General features: G+C 36.3%; 1 protein-coding gene across 9 annotated transcripts in view; it reads right to left on the minus strand.

Moving 5' to 3' along the window:
* Positions 1 to 24,811, minus strand: part of LOC123645194 (deubiquitinase OTUD6B) — a 119,902-nt gene that overhangs the window by 45,807 nt on the left and 49,284 nt on the right. For 8 of the 9 annotated variants that reach the window (XM_045561816.1, XM_045561817.1, XM_045561819.1 and 5 more), the window contains 3 exons: positions 23,477 to 23,549; positions 16,634 to 16,829; positions 10,165 to 10,236 (listed from right to left, as the gene is read on the minus strand). In XM_045561816.1, the coding sequence (XP_045417772.1) occupies positions 10,165 to 10,236; positions 16,634 to 16,829; positions 23,477 to 23,549 (341 nt within the window). The remainder of the gene's footprint in view (positions 1 to 10,164; positions 10,237 to 16,633; positions 16,830 to 23,476; positions 23,550 to 24,811) is intronic. The other variant, XM_045561822.1, reaches the window with a different exon arrangement.

Consider the following 24,811-nt stretch of genomic DNA (forward strand, 5'->3'; position numbering starts at 1 on the left):
ACTTAATTTTAAACTTAATAGTCTACTCTCTGAAAAATGCTGGCCCTGATTTTGAAATCATTTGAACTTCACATTTGTCATATGGCAGAAAACACAGAAGCTGTGACTCTCTGACTTTCTGAGCAGACATCCCTTTTCTTCCTACCTCTCAACAAGTGAGGTGGATACTGCTTACATTTTGGAATATCCATTTTAAAGATAAGCAAAGCATCCCTTTTATCTCCTCAATCACTTCCATTGGCCACTTGGCTGGAAGAATAAAATTTCCCAGGGAAGCTAGTGATAGCTAAACACTGTTCACCACCCACCACACCATGTGAAACAGGGTCTGTGCAGCACATACAGTTTTCAGGCATCCAGGACCAGCCTATCTTTAATTCTGATAAAATCACATATGGAACTATTAATTGAAAATCAGAAATCAGATTATTTAATTTAGCTAAACAAAGAATAACAATTGTACAACCTAACTTAATTGGGCCCTCAATTTTTAAACCAGAGTTTGCAAAAAAAAAAAAAAAATCATCATTGCATCCAGGGTAAATTTTATGAATTTTCTCTATGCTTTCATTTCACAGTCTATCCATGACATTTTAGAATTAGAATGGGGAAAGAAGCAAAAACATATAATTCAACACCCTTCTCTTTACCCACCCCCATATAAGAAATAGCAGAAAACATGATCTCATTCTCATAAAAGTAGTGACAGAGAAAGCATTTAGTCAAGTTTTGGAACTCACTAATTCTATATTAGCTAAGCTTACATCACTTACATAAAACCGCAGAACCCACAAGGGGTTTCCATTAGGAAAGTATTGGCTTGTGTCCCATTTTTTAAAAGGTCAGTGAATGTTGTTTTAAATGTATGTCTCCTAATAAACTGAGCCACTGAAGGCAGCATGGACAACCAAAGAAAAATATAGTATTTTCAAATCAGGGTCAAATTTTAGAGAAGCATTTAATGAGCTTCAGGGATAGCGTATAGCTTTCCTTAATACTCAACAGAGACAGAAAATAAACTATCCATATGGGAACAAGAACAAAGTGGATCTCTAATGTTGCGATTCAAAAGAGGCAGAACAGCAAAGAAGATGAGGTGAACAACTGGGATTTCTCATGGCTATTTGAGCAAAGTGGATACTTCAAACAAAATCACTAGATTGTGCTGATATTTAGGGATGTTCTTGACCACAGCTTTATGGACACTTCGCTGTGTATCATTTTTAAACTTTTAGGCTATTTTCTAACCATCTTGAAAAAGAATTTGGAAAGTTTTGATGGAGGTTTTGATACAAGGGAAACATCACCATTTCACTTTCCCAAGGAGTTTCTTTCCCACAATTGTATTGCATTTTCTAGACCACTTAAGGACAGTTTTGATCATGGACATGTTGAAATTTGAAATACACAATCTCCAAGTGTTCAATCAGTTTCACAGAAATATTTCTCATAATCCAAAATTAAATGGTTTCCCTGGGAATGCTTGTGTGTGTGTGCACATATTTGTGTGTAACTGCTCATACATGGAAATCATTCTACTGAAGGCAAATGAGTTCATTTGGAAACAATGAAAGTCATTTAAAAGTAAAATGGCTTTCTTCACTTGACTTCGTATGAAGCAAAAAAAAGTAAAATAACAAAAGACCCTGGGAACATTTGTGAAATAGTTAGGCTTTATGAATTAGACAAGTATCAGGCAGAGAGTGACAGCAAACCAGGGTCTGTACCATGCTAGATGTCAGGCAATGTCTAAACTCAAGGACAACATAGCAAGATATGCCTAGACTGGTGTGGATCAAAATCAGTCAGTATTGGCTACAAATAGAAAGAGTTGCTTTAAACTAAAAATCCAAGAAGAGAAAGAAAACCAGGGTAAGAAGTTGGCAGCAATTTGAATAAAGAGTCTAAGAAAAAGGGAGTTCAGTAACAAGGGGACCTAGTTTCCAAGAAATCTAGTCTGGCAATCAGCAACCAATTGAGCCAAGAGGGAGGGGGAAAGGATGAGACAGAAATAAATAGAGAATCAATCTTTACCCAGGGATAGGGGACCCCCTTGAGGGAGACAGTTTGTTGGTTCTGTTTTATTGCCTAACCAAGGTAGGCTGAAAGAATGTAAATGGGTCTTCAGAGAAAAATAACACAGAATAGCTATTTGGGCAAAGAGAACATGGAGAATAGGAAGCAGAGTGTGCACCCTTGGTTTAGACCAGTAGTTACCCTGGTACTTGCAAGTTAGAATCAATCATTCAAGTGATCTCATGGCTTTGAAAGCCTTCAAAGACACCCATTAATTTGGGACGAATTGAGTAGTAGGTAGCTCAGATCAAACCTTAAGATGAAGACATTTGATATCTATCATGTGCCAAGCACTAATAAAGGATTTATATACATTATCTCATTTAATCATGCATTCATTCTATCATTGCTGACCACCAACTATTGTGTTAGACATTTTCCTAACAGTGTTATGATACAAATGTTATTAATATCCCCAACTTACAGAGGAAAAAAACAAAACAGGGTAATTGAGCTGTGTGTCCAAGGTAACACAACTGGTAAATTGTTAAGTGAGGCAAATTTAATTTTTGTTTGGGAATAATGGATTCAGATCTTCTCCCCACTACTCGAACGATTTGTGTTTTTGGGAAAGTTGCTAACATTTTTTTCCCTCCTGTGTTTCTCACACTGCAAAAGGGGAAAGTGCTTTCACTATTCTCTAATTTGATTTATGATAACTCTAAAGAATTCTTGAAGGAAAAAGAGAACATTGATGAAATGGAATAGGTGCTATAACTATTATCCCCCATAAATAGTCCAAGCATAATTTTTCTCATGACAACACCATTGCATGAAGCTTTCCCTCCTTGTATTTTTGTTCTTATAAAAACACTATGTGCCTACAAACCTTAGGGATGTACAAATACTTAAGATTCTTAACTCTGACATAGAATCTGTTTATGCAAGCTACAGATTCAATGAATGCTAATATCATGAATTTGAAACTGAAAGAAAGCAGCAACTGTGGAAAATGTAGCTTTGGCCATAATTTATATCTTTTTAAGTAACTTTTTTTTTTTTTTTTTTGAGACAGAGTCTCGCTCTGTTGCCCGGGCTAGAGTGAGTGCCATGTCGTCAGCCTAGCTCACAGCAACCTCAAACTCCTGGGCTTAAGCGATCCTACTGCCTCAGCCTCCCGAGTAGCTGAGACTACAGGCATGCACCACCATGCCCGGCTAATTTTTTCTATATATATATTTTAGTTGTCCAGATAATTTATTTCTATCTTTTAGTGGAGACAGGGTCTCGCTCAGGCAGGTCTCGAACTCCTGACCTCAAGCGATTCACCCGCCTTGGCCTTCCAGAGGGCTAGGATTACAGGCGTGAGCCACCATGCCCGGCCCTTAGGTAACTTCTTGAGCGTCTGTTCTCAGCAAAGCACTTTCTCACAAGCTGTCACATTTATCTGTGTCCTTGTAAATGTTTTAGCTAAACCTGAGTTTCACTTCCAAACTACAACCACCTGTTGTAAATGGGGAATTTTTATAAAGACAAAATGCAGAAACAATTCAAAGTAACAGGGTAAAGATTTAGGCCTTCCCACAATTTCTCCAAAATAAGTGTTAAAATCACATGCTAAAAACCTCTTCAACATTTAGATTGGCTGCTGAACAAATGAACGTTTAGGAAGCTTTGTCAATGGTATACATGCACCAAGTACATCCACAATGTGACTACAAAGGAATAAGGCTAACTCGATTAAGCAACATGTAAAATTCAGCCTCCAACTGTAAAGGCATCCCTTGTGTTCACATACCAAATTCTAGTTTCTATGTAAAATATTTTTCGCAGTATACAAGAATTCTATTGTTCAAGGAATATCCCTTGAGTATCAGTTTAGTCAAGGACACAGTGGAATTCTCAGAACCCAAACTCCCGATGAGATAAAAGAAATGCCTTATTAAACACTAGGGGTGGGACCCAGGCTTCTGGGGTTTAACAAGCCATCCAAGGGATTCCCGTGCACCCTCAAGTTTAAGGGCAACAGCTTCAGACAAATCACTTCTCTGGAGCCTCAATATTCTCAGCTCCAAATAGGAATAATGATAGAGCCAGGTGTGGTGGCTCATGTCTAAAATCCCAACACTTTGGGAGGCCAAGACTGGAGGATCATTTGAGGCCAGGAGTTTGAGACCAGCCTGGGCAACATAGTGAGACCCTGTCTCTACAAAAAATAAAACAAAAAAAAAAACAAAAAAAACCCTGAAAATTAGCCAGGCATGGTGGCACATGCCTATAGTCCTAGCTACTCAGGAGGCTGACGCTGGAAGATCACTTGAGCCCAGGGGTTTGAGATTGCTGTGAGCTATGATTACGCCACTGCACTCCAGCCTGGGCAACAGAGTCTCTTTTTAAAAAAAGGAAAGGAAGAAAAAAAAAGAAAGAATGATACCAAATCTGTCTTCTTCAAAGAATTATTCAATATCAAATAGATTTGATAGCATGCAAAATTGCTTTGCAAACTTGCAAATTACTAGCTAATGACAAAGTATTGATCCAGAAAGATAACTTTTAACACCATTTCTCAATTTGAAAAGAAGTCATAATACTTCAGGTGGTTAGATAGATTGATTGCTAATGGAGAATTCTAACAAAGAGCATTACTGAAATATGAAGTTTTTCTGTTTGGTCTGCAATGTTTTATATATGATATTTTGTTATAAACTTCACATCAAAGACAAACCTCATGGTGCCCCCTGGTGATGATCATTAAAACTTTTTCTCACTTTTGTCAGGTCATCTTCTTCAAACGATTGCAGTTTGAGAAATAACTGGACTCCTGAGGGGAAAAGGAGCCAGAGAAAGAAGACCTGTGTTTAAAAGATTTTTAAAAATTGTTTCAAAAGAACTATAAAACTCAGTAATTTACTTTTCTTTCTGTTGAAAGGACTCTATCACAACTACCTCAGAGACTGGGTTTTCTACCCTGGAGAAAGAGATTAGTAACTCTTTCTTCCCAGAAATCCCACTATTGATATCTTATCTAAAGCCCTTTGGCAGCAAATAACAACAATATGTTTTTTCTTGTTCCATCATCAAAAGTTATAAAGGCAACTGGTCACTTTCCCCCTTCGTATTTTGAACTCAATGATGAAATTACTACCTACCTTCCCCCTTCTTTTTCCAAGCTAATTAATCCCAGTTTCTTTAATTTTTCTAATTTTAAATTCCTTTACTATTTATCCTTTTCTTACGATCTCACCATGGCCCACTTCAATTTTTAGAGATTTCTTAAAATACAAATTCCAGAGTTCCTACAGAGCAACACCCACATTTGTTCAGTTGCCTCCCCAGAGTTAGGAGGGAGTGTGGCCACAAAGGAGAGAATAAATGTTTGTTGAATTATATAAGCCTCATTCATATAGGAGAGAGTTACGTCTATTTCACAGACAGATGCTGGATAGAGTGCTAAAGTTCAACGTTTTACCAAAGTATAATGGCTTGAAGAGTGTCCCCCCAAAATTCATGTCCACCGGCAACCTCAGATGTGACCTTATTTGGAAACAGTCTTTGTAGATACAATTAGTTAAGATGAGGTCATACTGGATTATGGTGGGCCACAATTCAAGGACTGATATTCTTCTAAGAAGTGAAAACAAAAACATGTTACTTTAAGCACCGGTTTGTGATACTTTGTCATGGCAGCCCTAGGGAACTAACACACCAAGCATCACCGTTTCCTGCACTAATTTAACAACTGGCAGAGTTTCCATAGATTGTCCACTGTCCACTACAGGCCATATTTCAGAAAATGTCACTCTCCCACAGAGAGATACAAATAAAAGACATTATATTTCAGATCATCCTTTTCCTCAAAGGCTTGTTCATTCAAAATCCGATTCCAATTCCAGCAATAAATTAAAATGTAAGAAAACGTGAACATATGATAAAGAAAAGGTACCAGAATACCCAATCATTAAAAGTTACATATTTGAAGAATATTCATTTGGGGAAAGTGCTCAATATATAATGTTAAGTGAAAATGAAAAAGCAAGACACATACTTATTTATGCAGTATGATTTCAATTTTAATTTTTTAAAGTGAGCATATAAAAATGAGATGTTTGAAGAAAATAATGAACAGCATTATCGCTGGGAGATAAACGTAAAGGCACCTTACAGCTCGTTCTTTCTGTACTTATTTATTAATTTTCCACATTTTCTACAATGAAAGAGTTATTTCTAGAACTAGAAAAATGCTACTTACAAAAGGAAAAATGAAGATGAGAACTAAATGGGTAGAAAGAAAACAATTATCTTAAAATAAATCTTAATACCTATTATTCAAGAAGCAGAGGACACTTTGCAACTGATTAAAATGAAAAATTTGATGTGTCTTAAATAGGAATTAGATATCAAATAATTTTGTATGAGAACCTGGGAATGTATTGAAATTGGGCAATAATATATCAAATTATACCAGCCTCAGAGTTTTGCTTTCTCTCTACTGATCTTTCTGCTATTGATAACACCTTTTGGATAATTGGATGGTACTTTTTTAAACAGAAAAATTATATTGGGAAATAAAATACAATGAAACCAATCCAGACAGTGTGAAAAAAACGTTTTAACAAACTTTACTAAGAACACACACGTGGAGAGGTTCTGGAATGGAGACTTTCATTTTATTCTGCATTTTTGTATTGCTTGAAATTTTAAGAAAAATGCATAATTTGTACAATTTTTAAAATTAAGAAGTTTAAAGGAAAGAAAAAAAGAGATAAACAAAAAGAAAATAAAGTCTCTTTGTATTAGATCTGACTACATGATAATAAAAGAATCAGTACATTTCTAAAACAATTCACTATGTGAGCATGACAGCAATTTTCTTAATAATTAAATAATCCAGAAACTCTTATTTCAACACATATGAACAAATATTTATAATAGTCCCATTTTTTGTTATAGATTTTCATTTAATGTACATTCTTATACAAAAGTCCTGGTAAAAATTCAATTTTAAATATTCAGGAGCTATGTAAATAAAAAAAAATACTTCTGTGAAATAACTGCATTCTCCAAACAACACACTAAATTTCAAATCATAAAATAACAAAACACTCTTAAATGAAAGCCTTTTTAAAAAAAAAAAAGAGTAGTTCCAAAGCAATAAAATATGCTACTTAAAGATGCTTCTATAGAATACAGTTTCAGATCTTTAAGTTGAGAGTATACTTAAAGGTAATGGAATTTTATTTTGCTCTTCTGCCTGCTTTTGTATACGTTTGAATATTCTCATAGTTAATAAAAGTTTTTAGAACATGCACTTGACAGGTTAATATTTCCTGTTATCACCAGTAGACAGTGGATGATTGCTATAATTATATATTACTCATTAGTATTTCACTATTGGTATATATTTTATATATAATCATAATAACTCCATTTCTTAAAACCAACTATGGTATAATACAATATGCTTCATAATCATTACTTCACTTAACAACCTTATAACGTTAGTGGTTTTTAATATACCCATTTTATAGATGCGGATATAGCAACTCTGAGAAGTTAAGCAACTTGTTTGAGATTACAAATTTAGCAGGGGGGAAATTAGGACTTTAAACATATATGTATTTGACTCTGAAGTCCAGGTTCTTCATTTCTGTACTATTCTGCTTCATATAAGGCATGGTCTAATTGTCCTTCAAGTTCACTACCATTACTTTGAAACTTACTCTCTTGCACTGATAATCATCAACTAGATTTAGTCATCTATTCTCTATGTCCATCACTTGTCCCATCACTTATCTCATCTATTAAATATGGAAAACTTTTATTTTGAACCAATTGGACCAAAATAATTTGAAACAGTTGGACCAAAGCTCAGATAAATTCACAGATTATCTTATTTTAGAGTGTTTGCAGAAATTTCTGAAATAGGTGCTACAAAGATGAAATCAACTCAGATCCTGTCAAAATTATGCTAAATTAATGAGACCTAAGTAATGGTGTTTCATCAAAATTAGAAGTAAAAGGTAGAACAGAGGATACTAGAGTCTGGGAAAGGTAGGGGGAAGGGAGGGATAAGGAGAGATTTGTTAAATGATATAAAATTAAAGCTAGATAGGAGGAATAAGTTCTAGTATTCTATACCACTATAAGATGACTATAGTTAACAATAATATATTGCATAGTTTCAAATAGCTAGAAGAAGGACACTGAATGTCCCCAACACAAAGAAATGATAAATGTTTGAGATGGTGGATATACTCATTACCCTGTACATTACATGTATTGAAACAGCACTAGGTACCGCATGAATATATGCAATTATTTGTCAATTTAAAAAATGTAAATATAGAACCACTTTGTAGAAGAAACAGTAAATTAATAGCACTACTAAGGTGAATGCTAAATACAGTTTAAGAACATTTTTTTAGATTTATTCATTTAACAAATATTTGAGTTGAAATCCAAGACGCTGCAGGTATAGAGATCAGAGTATTCCTTCTCTTTGGAAGCTTACAGTCTAAGAGCGAGGCAGACTTAAAAAGAATTACTCTATTATGTGACCCAAGCTACAATGGTACCACCAGAAGTTTGCTTTGGAAGTCAAACAGGTATCACAGGACATAGAGAGTTGAATTAAGACCTCCCAGGATGAATAAAATCGTGTAGCATTTTTTAGGTCAATATCAACAATATCCAATTCTTACTAAACATTCAATCCTGTATATTTTTGGAAACAGTGTGGTGATTCCTTTAAAAATTAAACATGGAATTACCATATACTTCAAGAAGTACACTTCTGGTATATTCACAGAGAAATTGAAAGTGGAGACTAGAACAAATTTGTACACCCATGTTCATAGCAAATATTATTCACAATAACCGAAAGGTGGAAACTACACAAGTGTCCATCCACAGGTGAATGGATAGACAAAATGAGGTATATACATGTAATTGAACATTATTCAGCCTTAAAAAGGAAAGAAATTCTCATCCGTGTGGTCAGATAGATGAATTTTAAAGACACTATACTAAGTGAAATAAGTCAGCCACAAAAGGACAAATATTGTATGATTCCACTTATATGAGGTACTTAGAGTAGTCAAATTCAAATTCATAGAGACAGAAAGTAAATTTGTGGTTCCAAAGGAGGTGGAAAACATCCTATTTCAGAATATTTATATTATAGAAACTTCTTAATATTAATGAAACTTCTTAAAAGAGGTGCCACAAAGGGAGTGGGAAGTTAGTGTTTAATGGATACAGAGTTTCATTTGGAGAAGGTGAAAAAGTTCTGGAGATGGTTGGTGGTGATACTTGTGCAACATTGTGAAAGTTCTTAATGCCACAGACAATACACTAAAAGTGGTTAAAATGGTAAATTTTGTTATGAATTTTTCACCACAATAAAAAGCCTGGTTTTTTTTCTAAAATATAAACTTATACTCATTTTTTTCATATTTAAATAATCCTCAGTCTAAAATATTACTCTAGAGGGTAAAAGGGACTGACACCTCAATTTGGAGTAGACCAATCAGAAAAACAATTAGTGTATCAACAACTATTTATTAAAGACCTTCTGGATTGATAAGCTTCTAATTATTACCTTGAATGCTCAAGATGCTCACTTGGATATAAAACCGCAATACGAAACACTGTCATTTCTTTCCCAAAAGTTAAAATTTGCCAAGATGAATGGTTTCTCAGTTATTTGAAATAAAGCAAGGTCAAAATTCATTTCCAGATGGAAAGTGGTGCATTTTTCATTGTTTATGGCTTAAAACAACTAACAAAAGTGTCACCTTTGGATTAATTACAAGGGATAAAAATTTATGCTCTGGAAAGTAATATTTTCAAAAAGTCTGAGGTGACCAAAAGCAGTGTAATAACCAAAAAATTTAATCATAACTGATATATTAAAATATTTATGATAGCAGAGTTCACTCAGTTCAAACAAGTTCAGCAGGCACAGAACACAAAGAAAAGAATGGGAGAGAACAGGCTTTGAAATTCTAAAACAAAGCAAACCTTTGAGTCGTTTCTATAATTTAAGGTTCCACTTACTACAGGTTTTACTGTCTGCCCATACTTTTCTATTCCCAGTGGCATAAACAAAATTATTTTTCAATTATAATAGAAGTTGACTCTACTTACTCCTGGTGGAAATATCTGAATAAGATTTCCAGCTATGTCTAGGATTCTTAGCTTTTTAAGTTCACAAATTTCCTGTGTCAGAAAACAAGAGAGAGAAAGATATTTTAAAATCTAATATTTAAAATCAATATGTTTTTCTAAGCTTGAACTTGATGGAAGTGACCGTCTTTTCTAATTGCCTACTCAATTCTTTAGCACATCTTTCCCAAGGACATCCCTTGGGATGTCCTAGATTGCCAGACATCTTTGAGTTCTGCATTTCCTCTGATCACGCCAGGGCAACATAACATGGCAGCAAAGAGGTAGACTACTTCTACATTCAAATCTCACCTCTGGCAGTTACTAACTAACTATGGGCAAATTTCTTAATTTTTCTGTACTTCAATTTCCCCATATCGATCCATTTGTAAAATGTAAATGTTAATAGAAACCCCAACTTCATATGGTTGTTGAATGGATTCAATGAGTCACTAATCTGAAAGTGCTTACTAAAGGACCTAATATGTGCACTCAATAGATATTTTCTATATTAATATAGAAAGAATCTTTGAGAAACAAAAAACAGATGCAATCCTGGAATATTGTCTCTTGACAATTCCGCCAGGATTTATTAAGCATCTACCTCTTGCTCAGCACTGTGCTATCACAACCCTTTCCTTATAAAGGAAATAAAATCTGTCACTGCCTCTATCTACATGCCCAATGTGACTCTGCATTACCATAGTAACCACCTAGTTGTTATGGGGCATCTGGATTCTGGAATTTCTACTAGCAAGCAAAGAATAAGTACTTTGCAAAACCAGAAACATCAAAAACATTTCAAAAATTTAAAACTATTGGTGTAATTTACTAAATGTTCCCAACCACTTGTAGAGGTATTTCTGAAATGTCACTCATATTTTGATGGCCAAACCTCTCCATAAGGAGATGGTGTGTCTCTTTACTCATGGCTACTGTCTTCCTCTTCAGTCTTATCACATGTTGTCATAGGTTGCATTCTCTGCAAGCAGATGCTGAGATGGAATTTGAGGGGCTAGGTGTTTATTAGGGATCCACTCTGTAAGAGACAGGGTCAGGAAGCAGGATTGGGCAGATGGGGAGTTGAGGTGGGATCCAGACTCAATAGAACCTTGTTCAACTGAGTGGGGAGCTCTAGAGTGGCTACTGCCCATCCAAGTTGTTCTGTATCAGGCAGAAATGGCCAAGCCTTTATATCCCTTCCTTGCTCAGTCACAGGATGTGGAATGCTCTAGAAAAGCATGACTTTTTCCTAGAGCGCAAGAAAAGAGCTTTCTGCAGCAAAGGCAGACCCTGAAAGAGCTGACAGCTGGAGGTTGTCTGCTATCACCACTCCCTACAGCTAGGCAGCAAGTCTCTGAAGGGGTATTTGCCATGTACCACACGTACGCTTCTCTTCTTAAGTCTTACGTAGTCTTCCATCACCATCATATGCTCCTTAGTATTGTATTAGCCACAGATATTCAGACTCGCAATTTGTTTTCTCAGAATCCACATGTTAAGACATAAGGGCTTCCCACCCTACATGAAAAGGAACCTGGTAGCGTTCCTTCTGATGCTGTTGACTCTTTCTTTTTCATTTGTTTGTTATTGCTGCCCTGACTGCTGCTATTATGGCTGTTGATATTTTTGTTATTGTCTTTTTTTTCTCTTTGCATCTGCACATTTCCCACAAGTCTTTAATGAAGGATTAAAAATTTGCAAATAAGCCATAACAAAGTTATTGCTGAGAATGGTCAGTACTATGAAGGGTTAAGGGTACAGACTTATGGGGAAAACAATAGGACATTTGGTATTAGAAGGTCAGAAAAGGCTTCCTGGGAAAAATGAAATTCAAGGTGAGATTCTTTGAGATCTTTGGAACATACAGTGGTCCATTAAGAGGAAACAGTTGTTTGGGATAAGGTATAAGAAGTCTTGTGTGATGGTTAATTTTAGGTGTCAATTTGACTAGATTAAGGAAATACCTAGAGAACTGGCCACGCATTACTTCTGCGTGTGTCTGTGAGAGGTTTCCAGAGGAGACTGGTGTGTGAGTCGGTGGACTGAGTGGGGAAGATTTTACACTCAAAGTGTCTGGGCACCATCCAATGGGGTGGGGACCTGGACAGAAAAAATAAATGGCAGAGGAAAGGTGATTTCCTCCCTCTTTCCTGGGGCTAGGACACTATTCTTCTCCTGCCCTTGGACATCAGAGGTCCAGGCTCTCCAGCCTTTGGGCTCCAGAACTTAAAATAGTGCCCACACTCCTCCCCACCCACCCCTTACCACCCACCACCCAGGGTCTCAGGCCTTTGGCCTCCAACTGAGATTTACACCATTAGCTTCCCTAGTTCTTGGGCTTTCAGACTCGGCCTGAGCCACACTACCAGCACCCCAGGATCTCCAGCTTGCAAACAGCCTGCTGTGGGACTTCTCAGTGTCCATATTGTGTGTGCCAATTCCCCCAGTAATCCCTTCTTGCATATCCATTTATCGATGTAAATATCTTCTTGGTTATGTCTCTCTGGAGAACACTGACTAATATATCTAGCATGGCTAAATCACAGAGTGAGCAAAAAGCACTGAGGAAAGAGGAGGTCAGGTTATGAAGGGCCTTTTATGAATGCCATGTATATTAATTAATCATGAATGCCATGTATATTAACTAAGATTCTTTAGGTTGCAAATGAACAGAAACTCAACCCAAATTAACAAATAGGTAAATTGAGGTAATAGGGAAATTAAACAAAAAATGTTGACGTTGTATATGGCTTGTTCCAGTTGCCATATAAGGTCATCATCTCTTTCTTTTGTGATAGCATCATTAAAGTTAGTCCCTCCCAAAGAATGGCAAGATAGACACCAGCAGATCTGGACTTACATTCTTCCAAGTTAGCAATCCCAGCACAGAGAATAATACATTTATTTCTGTCAGTCCAGCGAAGTTCCATCTCAGTGGCCTAGCTTAAGTCATATGCCTATCCTCAAACAAATCGCCATGTCCAGTGTGACCTAGCCTGACCAGTGGGTCACATCAGCACTAGGCAAACGTTATAGATTAGGGAAGTGGAGATTTCACAACATCAAATCATGATACCATTGTGAGAAGAAGCAGAAATGGATGCTAGGTAGACAAAAACAACAGATATCTGCTATGCTGTGTTGAAGAGTATAGATTTTATATAAAGCAACCATATATTTAAGGTCAACTGTATACTAGGCACTGAGTTAGAGGCTAGTATTCACTACAACTAAAGAAAACATATGAATTGCAATTTTAAAAAATTTTAAATAATTTTTATTAATCAAACACACCCACAGTGTATTTTGTGAGATATGGAAAAAGAGTTTTCAGTTAAATTTAGGAAACTCTGTTAACAAAGTTAAGCAGCTTTACTGCAGGACTTCTCAGTACTTTCAATATGCTAATATATTTTGTGAACCTCCAAGAGGAGACTATAGCACCTTAGTCAGTTTGGGCTGCTTTAACAAAGTGCTGCAGACTGACCAATTTACAAACAACAGAAATGTGTTTCCCACAGTTCTGGAGGCTGGAAGATCAGGGTGGTAGCATACTCAGGTTCTGGTGAGAGCTGTCTTCCAGGCTGCAGGTGCTGACTTCTTACTGTGTCCTCACATGGCAGAAAGAAGCTAGAGATCTCTCTGGGATACCTTTTATAAGGGCACTAATCTCATTCATCAGGGCTCCACCCTCATGATTTCATTACCTCCCAAAGGCCCCACCTCCTAATATCATCACATTGGGAGTTAGGATGATATTAGGAGGTAGAGCCTTAAACAACAATAAATTGTTGGAGAACACAAATATTCAGTACATAACAGCATATTTTACCATATATTTTCTCCGAGGAATATGCAGGACTTGTGTTCTTTGGAGAATACTTTGGGAAATGGTGCATTAGACCGTATGTTGATCACTCTTATTTTAGCTACTAATTACCTACCCTTGTTTATGATATCTGAAATTCTTTGCTGGTGTTTTCAAACACCATTATGAACAGACCACAAATCTAGCTATCTTATTTCTACAGCAGCAAGAAGTAGAAGTTTACATTTCAGTAGTGGGATTCAAATGTATACCCTGAATTATAATTTTTCTAATATCCAGTTTCACCTGTTGAATTACAGTTTCATGAAGACCAGCTCTTAAAATTAAATAGAACCCTTCTCTATAAAAATTAAAATGTTTCATATACTGTCTCTTTTAATTCTTCTACTTCCCAATACATGTACTCAAATCCAAAGAGATTAGCCTTCCATGACCTCAACTAACATAAAAGTGTGAAAGTTTTGTCTGAAGAACACATTGTATCAGTCCCAGGTTCATGTTTTTCTTAATGGGTTATTTGTCTATACTCCATACCACTTTAGAGAAATGAATGAAGTGTATGACCTACTAGGAGTGAGGTATAAAATATAAATACAAAATGCACATTCATACACACATGCTGATATACACATAATTTATAATGTATTAGCAAATGATTAATAATTTGTTCTTTATCAAAACAAATGGGCATTTTCCATAATGCCTCATAATTTATAATGCAGACCAAAAATAATAATGATAGACTGAATCATATTAAATGTCTAAGGATATAAATGATCATAGGTATTATTTACGTGAAAGTTCAGGATAGAACTATTAGCATTAAATTTTTAAAACCTTAAAGTTCTTGGGACTTATAAAATTATAGTAAAAGTAATGATTTGCAGGACAGACCTTTAAGTCAGACAGACATAGGTTTGGGCCCCTTTCCTGTTCTTTATAAACTGTGTCCAACTTATACAACCTCTCTGTTCCTTTTTCTAAAATAGGGATAATAAGAAGAGCTATGACAGAGTTGTTATGAACAATAAACAATATAATGCTTCATTGATGATGATGCTGTTGCTGCTGTTATTGCTTTTCCCTCAAATAAAGGAGTTATACTTTTAATAGATTTATTCTGTAACTTCAAGATATTTTCTTGTTTATAGAAATTAGGATGTTAAGGAATTTAAGAATAAACTTTTGAAATATACTGATTTACAGCCTCCCATTTTGGCATAGTTTCACAGGTCACGTTATAGTGTTATAGATTTTTTTTTTTTTTTTTTTGAGAGTCTCGCTCTGTCACCCAGGCTGGAGTGCAGTGATGCAACCATAGCTCACTGCAACCTCGAATTCCTGGGCTCAAGGGATCCTCCTGCCTCGCCTTTCCAGTAGCTAGAACTGAAAGTGCCCACCAGCATGCCCAGTTAATTTTTTTTAATTTTTATTTTTGTAGAGACAGAGTCTCACTACACCCAGGATGGTCTCAAACTCCTGACCTCAAGTGATCCTTCTGCCTCGGCCTCCCAAAGTGCTGGGATTATAGGCATGAGTCACTGCACGAAGTCAGAATTTTAAATCGAATATCCTCTTGAGAGAAAAAATGAAACTATAGGGATTTTCCATTTATAAGTCTACTCTATTAATTTGCTACTTTTTATTCCTCAATTTCCTGTACAACATGCATTACAGATCAAATTAATTCTAATTTGCATAAGGAAGGAGGGTAAATCCATTGACAGGTTCCTAATAGGAAAGTACTCTCAAACTGGGAAATTTAAGGAGAATTTAATAAAGGCAGTATTTATAAAGGTTTAGCCAGGTTTAGGGAATGAGGTTCCCTAAACCAAGAAAAGTGGTTCCCTAGACCCACAAAGTTCCCAAAAGCTAGCAGCAGGGAGTTCTTTATATCACTGTAGGCCTAAAGAGACAAAGGGAAATTCATAAGAGGATCACCTGACATTATCTGTAGCCTTCCAGAAAGGCACCCAGCCAACCCACAGCACCCTGCCAGAGAAGTACTGTGGGAATGCCATCAGGTACTCAACTACCCTCCTGCCCTTTCACTTCCTGCTAGTGCCTCCCATTGGCTATATCCAAGAGGAAGCCAAAGGACAGAGGAGCTCACTGATGCCCATACTCTCCAGCACGGAGCAGACTCTCCAGCACGGAGCAGGAGGGAGAAGGATGGAGAATGGTTATGGAGGAAAAATGGAAGAACAGAGTGAACTTGTATTTTGTCCTGTATATAGAGTTTCCAGATAGAATATATAATGTTCACTTAAATTTAAATCTTAGACAAACAATGAATAATTTTTGTACATTTATATCTCACATAATACTTGGGACCTACTCACACCAAACAAATTATTCATTGTTTATCTAAAATTAAAATGTAAGTGAGCACCCTGCATTTTTATTTAAATCTGGAAGCCCTAGCTATGTAAAATAATTGAAATTAGAACCTTTCTCTGTCATCCCTATGACAATTTGGGAATTGACTACATCTAATCTGGGGGAAAGCAAGTGATGGCTGTACTCAAATAACCAAACCTAATCTAAAACCACCTCCGATCATGTTGAAATGAGCTCTCCCCCAACAGGAAAAAAAATGTGACCCCATGTTCTGCTTACCTCTGGCAAAGTTTCAATGTTGTTTCGGACCAGAAAAAGCTTCTGGAGTTTCTTTAAGGACCCAATCTCTCCAGGTATGCACGTGAGCTTATTGTAGTTAAGTTGAAGTTCAGAAAGATTTTCAAGGAAACAAAGTTCTCTAGGAATGCTGGTTAGCTGGTTATGACTTATACTCAAATACCTAAGACATTTTAATCTGAAAAAAAAAAGTATATGAATGAAACTCACAAGAATAAGAAAGTCCATTGTATGGACACAATTTATTAGAAGAGAGGTGTCTATTTATTTTTTGTAACTTATCCAAGACTTACTTCAAACAAGTGTTTAAAACTACTGTAAATCATTTGAGCATAACAAGTCTTTGCTGAAATTTAATTTTTAAACTTATTTTGTAATCAGGTAGTTTGTGTTCAAAATATGTTATATAACCAAAACCTACATTTTAAACAAAGAAAATTCTATTTTTCATTCCTTATGCATACACATTGGCCAGGAGGAAGCTAAGGGACAGAGAAGGACATAGACATACATATGCATACATACACATGGATATAGATAGAGATAGATATAAGTATAGAGAGATACAGATACAGATACATCCAGTACCACCAAATAGATGTGAGTACTGTTTAATTGCCATGGAAGTTGCAAAGATGGAGCAGCCAAAAATTCTGCTGTTTGGGATAGTATGGTTTAGAAGGAAATGTCATAAAGTGAGAACAGAAAATGCCATTGCATATGGAGGAAAAAAAGATTAAGAAAATTTGAGTCTGTAATTACAGTTATGGTACCTGAGGTAAATCACAAGTTATTTGAAAGAATTCACATTTTGAATTTGGCCTTGAATAACAGAACTTGTAAAACAGGGCAACTGGAGGGAATAGTAAGGTAGGAAAATGTTATGCATAAAGCAGCAGAAGGGAATTAACACTACTAATCACCAACTATGTACCTGTGCATTAGATGTAATCATCAGCATAACCCTGAGGTTGGAATTATTACACTTATTTAATTAATTAATTTATTTATTTATTGTTTTGAGACAGTTTCCCTCTGTTGCCCTGAGTAGAGTGCCGTGGCGTCAGCCTAACTCACAGCAGCCTCAACTCCTGGGCTCAAATGATCCTCCTGCCTCAGCCTCCGGAGTAGCTGGGACTACAGGTGCGCACCACCACGCCTGGCTAATTTTTCTATGTTTAGTAGAGACGGGATCTCGCTCTTGCTCAGGCTGGTCTTGAACTCCTGACCTCAAGCGATCCTCCCACCTCTGCCTCCCAGAGTGCTAGGATTATAGGCGTGAGCCACTGTGCCTGGCCATTACCCTTATTTTAGAAATGAGGAAAATAAAAGATCAGAGGTAGTTAATAGCTTGCCCTAATTACCTATCTAGTAGGTAACAGGGTCAAAATTCATATGCAGATGTGTCTAATTGCAAAGCTAAGAGTGAAGATGTATAATGACCTCAAGTTTGAAGTGTGTTGAGATTGAAGTAACAACCAAATGGGGGGGTGAGATTTTTAGGCAGTTGAAAATGGCAGACTGGAAGGTAGAGGAGGAATCAGTGCTAGTGAAGGGAATTTAGGGTGACTGTCAACACAATAGCAGAAGCCACATGAACAGGGACAACTGACAGGACAAACAGCAGAAGAAAAAACACAGAGGGCAGAGAGAGGAAGCCAGCTGCAAGATTCTTGAGAGATATGAACACCTGACCATTAAAAATAAAAAGCACCCAGAGAAGTCATGAGCAGAGAAATAGAAAAAGAACCAGGGTAACAAGGAATTTCTAAAGATATGGGAGAATATTTCAAAATTAAAGAGATGGTCAAAAGTTTAAATGTTAAAGGGAGGTAATTCAAATTAAAGAAAACTAGCAGAGTTAAAAGCAGAGTCACAAACTACAAAGTCAATATTTTAAAAGTCTATCATATCTCTATATTGTACCCACAAACAATTGAAAAATAAAACTTTAAGAAATTCCATTTATAGTAACATAAAAAAACCTCCATGAAATTAATAAAAGACATGAGGCACCTTCACAATGAAAACTATAAATCATGACTAAGAAAATTTAAAGGGGCTCTAAATAAAAGTAGAGATATATTATGTTCATTTATAGAAAGAAAAGGTACTGCCAAGATGCCAATTTTTCCAATATTGATCTACAGATTCAGTGAGATCCAAATGAAAATCTTAACACTTTCTTTTGTATAAAAATTGAAAAATCATTTTAAAATTTATATGGAAATTTGAAGGACCTAGAATAGCTAAAACAATTATTTAGAAGAACAAAGTCAAGGGACTCACATTAACTGATCTCAAAGCTTACAATACAGCTACAGTAATCAAGATAGTGTGGTGCTGAGAAATGATAGGGCTACGGTCTGAATGTTTATGTCCCCCCCAAATCCATATGATAAAAACCTAATCACCAATGTGATGGTATTAGTAGACGGGGCCTTTGGGAGATGATTAGGTAATGAGGGTGGAGCCCTCATAAATGGAATTATTGACCTTCAAAAGAGATCCCAGAAACCTGCTTTGCCTCTCCCACCATGTGAGCACACCAGAAGGTTTCATATTCTATGAACCAAAGTGGGCCCACACCAGCCACTAAATCTGCCAGCTCCTTGATCTTGACTTCCTAGCTTCCAGAACTGCAAGAAATAAATTTCTGTTGTGTATAAGCTACTCAGTTTATGATATTTTGTTATACCAGCCTAAAGGGACTAAGAGAGATAGGAAAATAGATCGATGGAACACAATAGAGTCCAAATGATCTATACATGGTCAATTGATTTTTGACAAAGGTGCTGGGGCAATTCAATTAAGAAAAGATAGTTTTTCCACAAATGGTGCTAGAACAACTGGATAAACCTATGGGAGGAAAAATGAACTCTGACCATTATCTCATACCATGCACAAACATTAATTCAAGATGAATCAGAGATCCAAATGTAAAACCTTAAACTATAATGCTCGCAGAAGAAAACATAGGGTAATACCTTGTTAACTCTGGGGCAGGCAAAGATTTCTTTAAAAGGCCACAGAAAGCACTAATCATAAAATAAAAATATCCATAGATTGGCTATCATCAAAGTTAAATACTCCAGTTCATCAAATTACTATTAAGAAAATTAAAAAGCAAGCCACAGATTGGAAGAAAATATCTGCAATACATATACTTGTCAAAGCACTGTATCCAGAACACAAAAAGAACTCTTACAATTCAATTCTGAGAAACAACACAATTTTAAAAAAAAAAAAAATACTGAAAACAGACACTTTAGAAAAGAAGACATATATATAAATGTTAAATAGGAACATGAAAAGGTGCTCAATACCATTGGACATTAGGAAAGTGTAAACTAAAATACAATAAAATTTTACTTCACAACCACTAGTATGGATAAAATTAAAAAGACTGCTGGTTAGAATGTAAAATGGCACAATCCCTTTGTGAAAATATTGGCAGTCCTTCAAAAGTAACATATACACCTACACTCCTGCCTTATGACTCTACAAATCTACTCCTAGGAATTGAACTAACAAAGAAAGTAGGTTGGTCCAAGTGCAGTGGTATTTACAATTAATTGATCACAACCAGTTACAGATTCCTTTGTTCCTTCTCCATTCCCACTGCTTCACTTGACCAGCCTTTAAAAACAAAAAGAAAAAAAGAAAGGAAACATATTTTCACAAAAAGATTTGTACAAGGATATATGATAGCTGAATTCATGATACTTCCAAACTGGAAATAACCAAAATGTACATAAACAGAAAAAAAAAAAGACAAATAATTTATGACATAATTCTAGCAATGAAATGCTACTCAGGATAAACAAAAAATAATGAACTACTGATAAATGCAACAAGTGAATCTCAAAAAAATATGCTAGGCAAAAGAAAATAGACACAAAACGTATATATATACTGTATGATTCTATTTGTTTAGTTCTAGGACAGGTGAAACTAATTTTTAAAGATCAAAATCAGAGTATTGGTTGCACATGAGAGGTAAGAATTACTGGAAGTGTGCATGTGGAAATTTTGGGGAGGAAGGAGATGTTCTATATACTATTGGTGTGTATATATTTGTCAAAATTGATTGAATTGTACACATGAGTTTTATGCAATTTTAATTCAGTAGAGATAAAAGGCCATTAGATCTGATTACCTAAAGGACATTAGTGACCTTTGGAAAAGATCTACAGTAGAATGGAGAGGGCAGAAAAACATTTACAAGGGGTTAGGCAGGAAGCAAAAGCAATAGACAGCACGTTAGAGAGAAACAGGAAGCAAGAGAGAAAGGGAAGAGGTAGAACAATGGACATAAAGAGGCTGAAAAGAAGGGAATTGAAGGAGCTCAAATTTCTTAGTAAAATAGTGAGTACAGTCATTTGCAGAGAGTATAGAGATCAAAGGAGGACAACTCATTATTTAAAGGGAGTGAAAATGTGTGAGGTCCTGTAGAGAAGGGGATGGGGAATTTTCTCCATTAATCATTGTTATAATCATTACTTTAATTGACTCTACTCTGGAATACTACATTATAGGAGGTGGCTTTTCATTTTTTGTTACTTCAAGGCATTAAACCAAGGTCAGCACTCGTTGCTCATTTGTCCATCATTTGGGCAAGTAGAGGAAGAGGAGAAACAAGTATCTGCTGTTGTTTCTGTTTCACAAGGCAGGGAGGACTTCCACTTTTTGAAAGGAACACTACAGGAGATGCACTGGCAGCTTGTTCCTGTCCTCTGTCCTCCCCAGGAGACTGAAGAATAGCTTCACTGATGGGTGAATTTGGAGAAAGAACTCAGCCTGTTGGCTTAGTCCCTTCCTCTGTCCCTCTCTTTCTTTCAGAGAGATTCCGTCCCCTGGATGCCCACATTCTCCTTCTCTTCCTATAATTGTGCAGCTCTGCCCATGACAGAGTTGTTTAGTGGTAAAACCTCACCTGCCCAGGTTTGACTCCATGTCCATGAACCAATACTTTACAGTTTAGATAAGTCAAAAAAACAAACAAACAAACAAAAAACCCGAAATCCTCTCTCCTCCTTCTGCGTTCTGAACAAACTGAGAAATAAGACATGGGATTCAGAAATCAGACTTAAGTAGAGAGCTGACATAACCACTCTCAGACTCCCTGCTAGCCCTCCTCTGAATTAAATATAGCACCCCATCACGGCCTTCCCTGCTGAAGTGGCTACTTCATTCACGGCAAGACAAGAGGAGGATGTCAAGCCATGTATGCTCAACACTTCTGCCACATTCACCAAGAAGACATTTTTGTCTCTGGGGATAAAAGGACTGAATAACGGGGGACAGAAAGAAGCTAGAATAAAAATAACAACTAATCATAATATTATAAAAACTAACATCTATTGAGCACTTACTCAACCTTACTACCTTTTATGTCTCAGGCTGAAGCCTACATACTTTTTATGGATTAAGTACTATTCTCATCCTCATTTTGCGTATGAAGACATTAAGGTATAGGAAGGTGAAGAAACTTTCCCTGGGCCGGAAAATGGAATTTGGCTTAGGAGATGACCAATCACTTACATCTGGGCAACAGTCAGAATACAAACAACCCAGAATTATAATATTAATAACTATAAAAGAGAATGGACCTTTATACTTTGCAATCCTGCTTTCTTCAGTGAAAGCTTTCATTTACCTTTCTAACATATTACCTCAGATTGATATGATTCTTTGAATATTGTACTTTGTACTCCAAACAGAGCTCATCTACTCAAAATTCTTTCTTTAAAACTCAGGTCCAAGATCATTAAATTACTTGCCCAAAGTCACAAGAGTCATTGCATAAAGCTATGGCCTGAACCTCATTCATCAGATCTTCTAAGGTATTTTTTTACTATATCATCATCAATACATTTATCAACTGACAAGCTGAATAAGTGAAAAAGTAAGCAGACAACTATTAGCATTTTCATTGCCGTAAATACTTCTCTTCTACAGAAATTACATCGATTCAAATTTTTTTCTAGTTGCTCTGACTTAAGATATTACTTTCCCTGTAAAAATCTATTTGGGAAAAATAATACCTTGGCTAGAAGTATAGACTAGTGAATTGGTATAGACTTTAGGTGCTGCAGAAAGCCCTGTATTGAGGACTGTTCATAGTTTTGTATTCCCTGCTAAAACTCTGGATGCTGTTACTCAGTAATACATCTGTTTCTGTACAACAGGCAATAAAGAGAGTCTCCAAAGTAAACCTGAGCGGAGTTCTCTCTCCATCTGTCAGAGGAAAAGCCCAAGAGGGCGTTTTGCCTACAGAAGGACAAGGCCCTCAGCTTGCTGCAGAAAGGCACTGCGATGGCAGCCTATCTGTGCAGATGTGCAGGTTAAGGGAAAACAGCATTTTTTTTTTTTTTTGGTTAATGTCAATAAAATGTGGGGTTTTGTTTTATGAAAATGACATCGTTGTTTTCAATCCCTTGCTTTTATGTTACCTTTTCCATCAAGCTCAAAAGAGACTTTATAACTCTCATGTGAAATAAAATTTAATGTCTCCAGTTCTGTAGCTGAACAAACTCCAAGAACCCCAGAGTTGGGAAATCAATAAGACTGCCAACTTTAGAACTTTATGTTTCAAACCCTTGTGTTGACACTTAGACTACCTAGTCATGCTGTGTCTCATTTCTTGAAGTGCTTAAGGAATCATCTGCTTAAAATTAGTGGTTTGCCCCAGTCCTTCAGATCCCTCTTTGCTGTGTACAAATCCCACCAGGACCCGATGCCAGGCACAACGCTTTCAGGTGCCCAGGGTGGGGATTGGGGGAGGCATGATGTTTAGCCAAGTCTCACCATAAACAAAATTACCTGCCGACTTCTTGAGGAAGCCACGTAAGCTGATTTTTGTTCAGATTAAGCAGGATCAAATTTTGTAAGCCATCTGTTAGAAAATAATTTGAATCACTTTAGCCACCTGTTAGATAATTTTTAGTCGCTTTTCTATACACCTTTATTTTTCTTCTGGTTTCTGGCCTTGGCCAAGAGTCATTTGGTTGCTGGTAAGCAAAAAGGGAGAAATTTTTTTCCCAGCCTGCGTAACTCTGAGAAAAAAGAGGGAATTTATCACATAGTTAAAAAGCTCAGTCATGGTGCCTGAGGACAGAGGGTACCACCAGGCTCACCACAAACTGGAACCAGAAACTAAAAGGCACCCAAAACCCAAGAACAGACTCTCTGGGTATCTTTGCAGAATATACAGTTTAGTTTCTCATTATAGTTTCTCTCATTTTTATATTTATATCCTCTCACTACTCCCCCATTCTTTTTTTAACATATTTGCTCTGTTTTTCTATGTATTCATAACCATCCCACAATTCCTGAGTTTGAATGTTCACAGATAGCAGAGAAGAGTTCTCAAACTCAAATGCCTACTGGCAACAAGAAGATAACACCACGCCTTGTCAAATAGCGCCACCACTATCGTTGTCACATAGGAATGTGATTGCAGGGTTCCCTAATCTTTCTTTCTTAAAACAGACCCAAAACGCCAGAGATCCAGACTTTTATGTGAACTCTCCTGATTTGAAAATTTGGGCACTAATTCAAAGTTTTTAAAAGGCTGAAAAAACAGAACCAACCTGTTTATGAACCAGATTCAGCCCATAGGCCACCAGTTTGCAACCTCTGTCTCAGGTCATGGGATTATCTCATACCTATTAAACTGTTTTAGACTGTATCACAATCCCCAAGAAAGAAAAAATATGACTGACTCAGCTTGGGACTCATGTATAGCCCTGTCAATCTGCTCTGGTCAGAGGACAGGGACATGTAATACTACAAGGCTGTCCAAATCCATGCTGGTCAGTATTCAACTCCCTAACATCAAACTACTGTCCTTGGATAATCAGGACCTGACATAAAACATAATTTATGCCAATCACATATGATTTTCAAAGTTCAAAAATCAAGAAATATAGGAATTAAAGAAATTCAAGGGCACTGTGCACAGATTTTATATACTTATATATCTATATATCTATAGATACAGATATAGATGTAAATACAAATATAGGTATAGAGATACATACACCTATACTGCTATCTCAAATGTAAGGGCAACATGAGGAAAGAAATTCCTTTAGAGTCTTAAATTAGCATAAATTAGGATGCTCAATATTGTTTACAGGCCTCAGGTTGTGCTTA

This window comes from Lemur catta, chromosome 9 (assembly GCF_020740605.2).
Source record: "Lemur catta isolate mLemCat1 chromosome 9, mLemCat1.pri, whole genome shotgun sequence".
Taxonomy (NCBI): Eukaryota; Metazoa; Chordata; class Mammalia; order Primates; family Lemuridae; genus Lemur; species Lemur catta.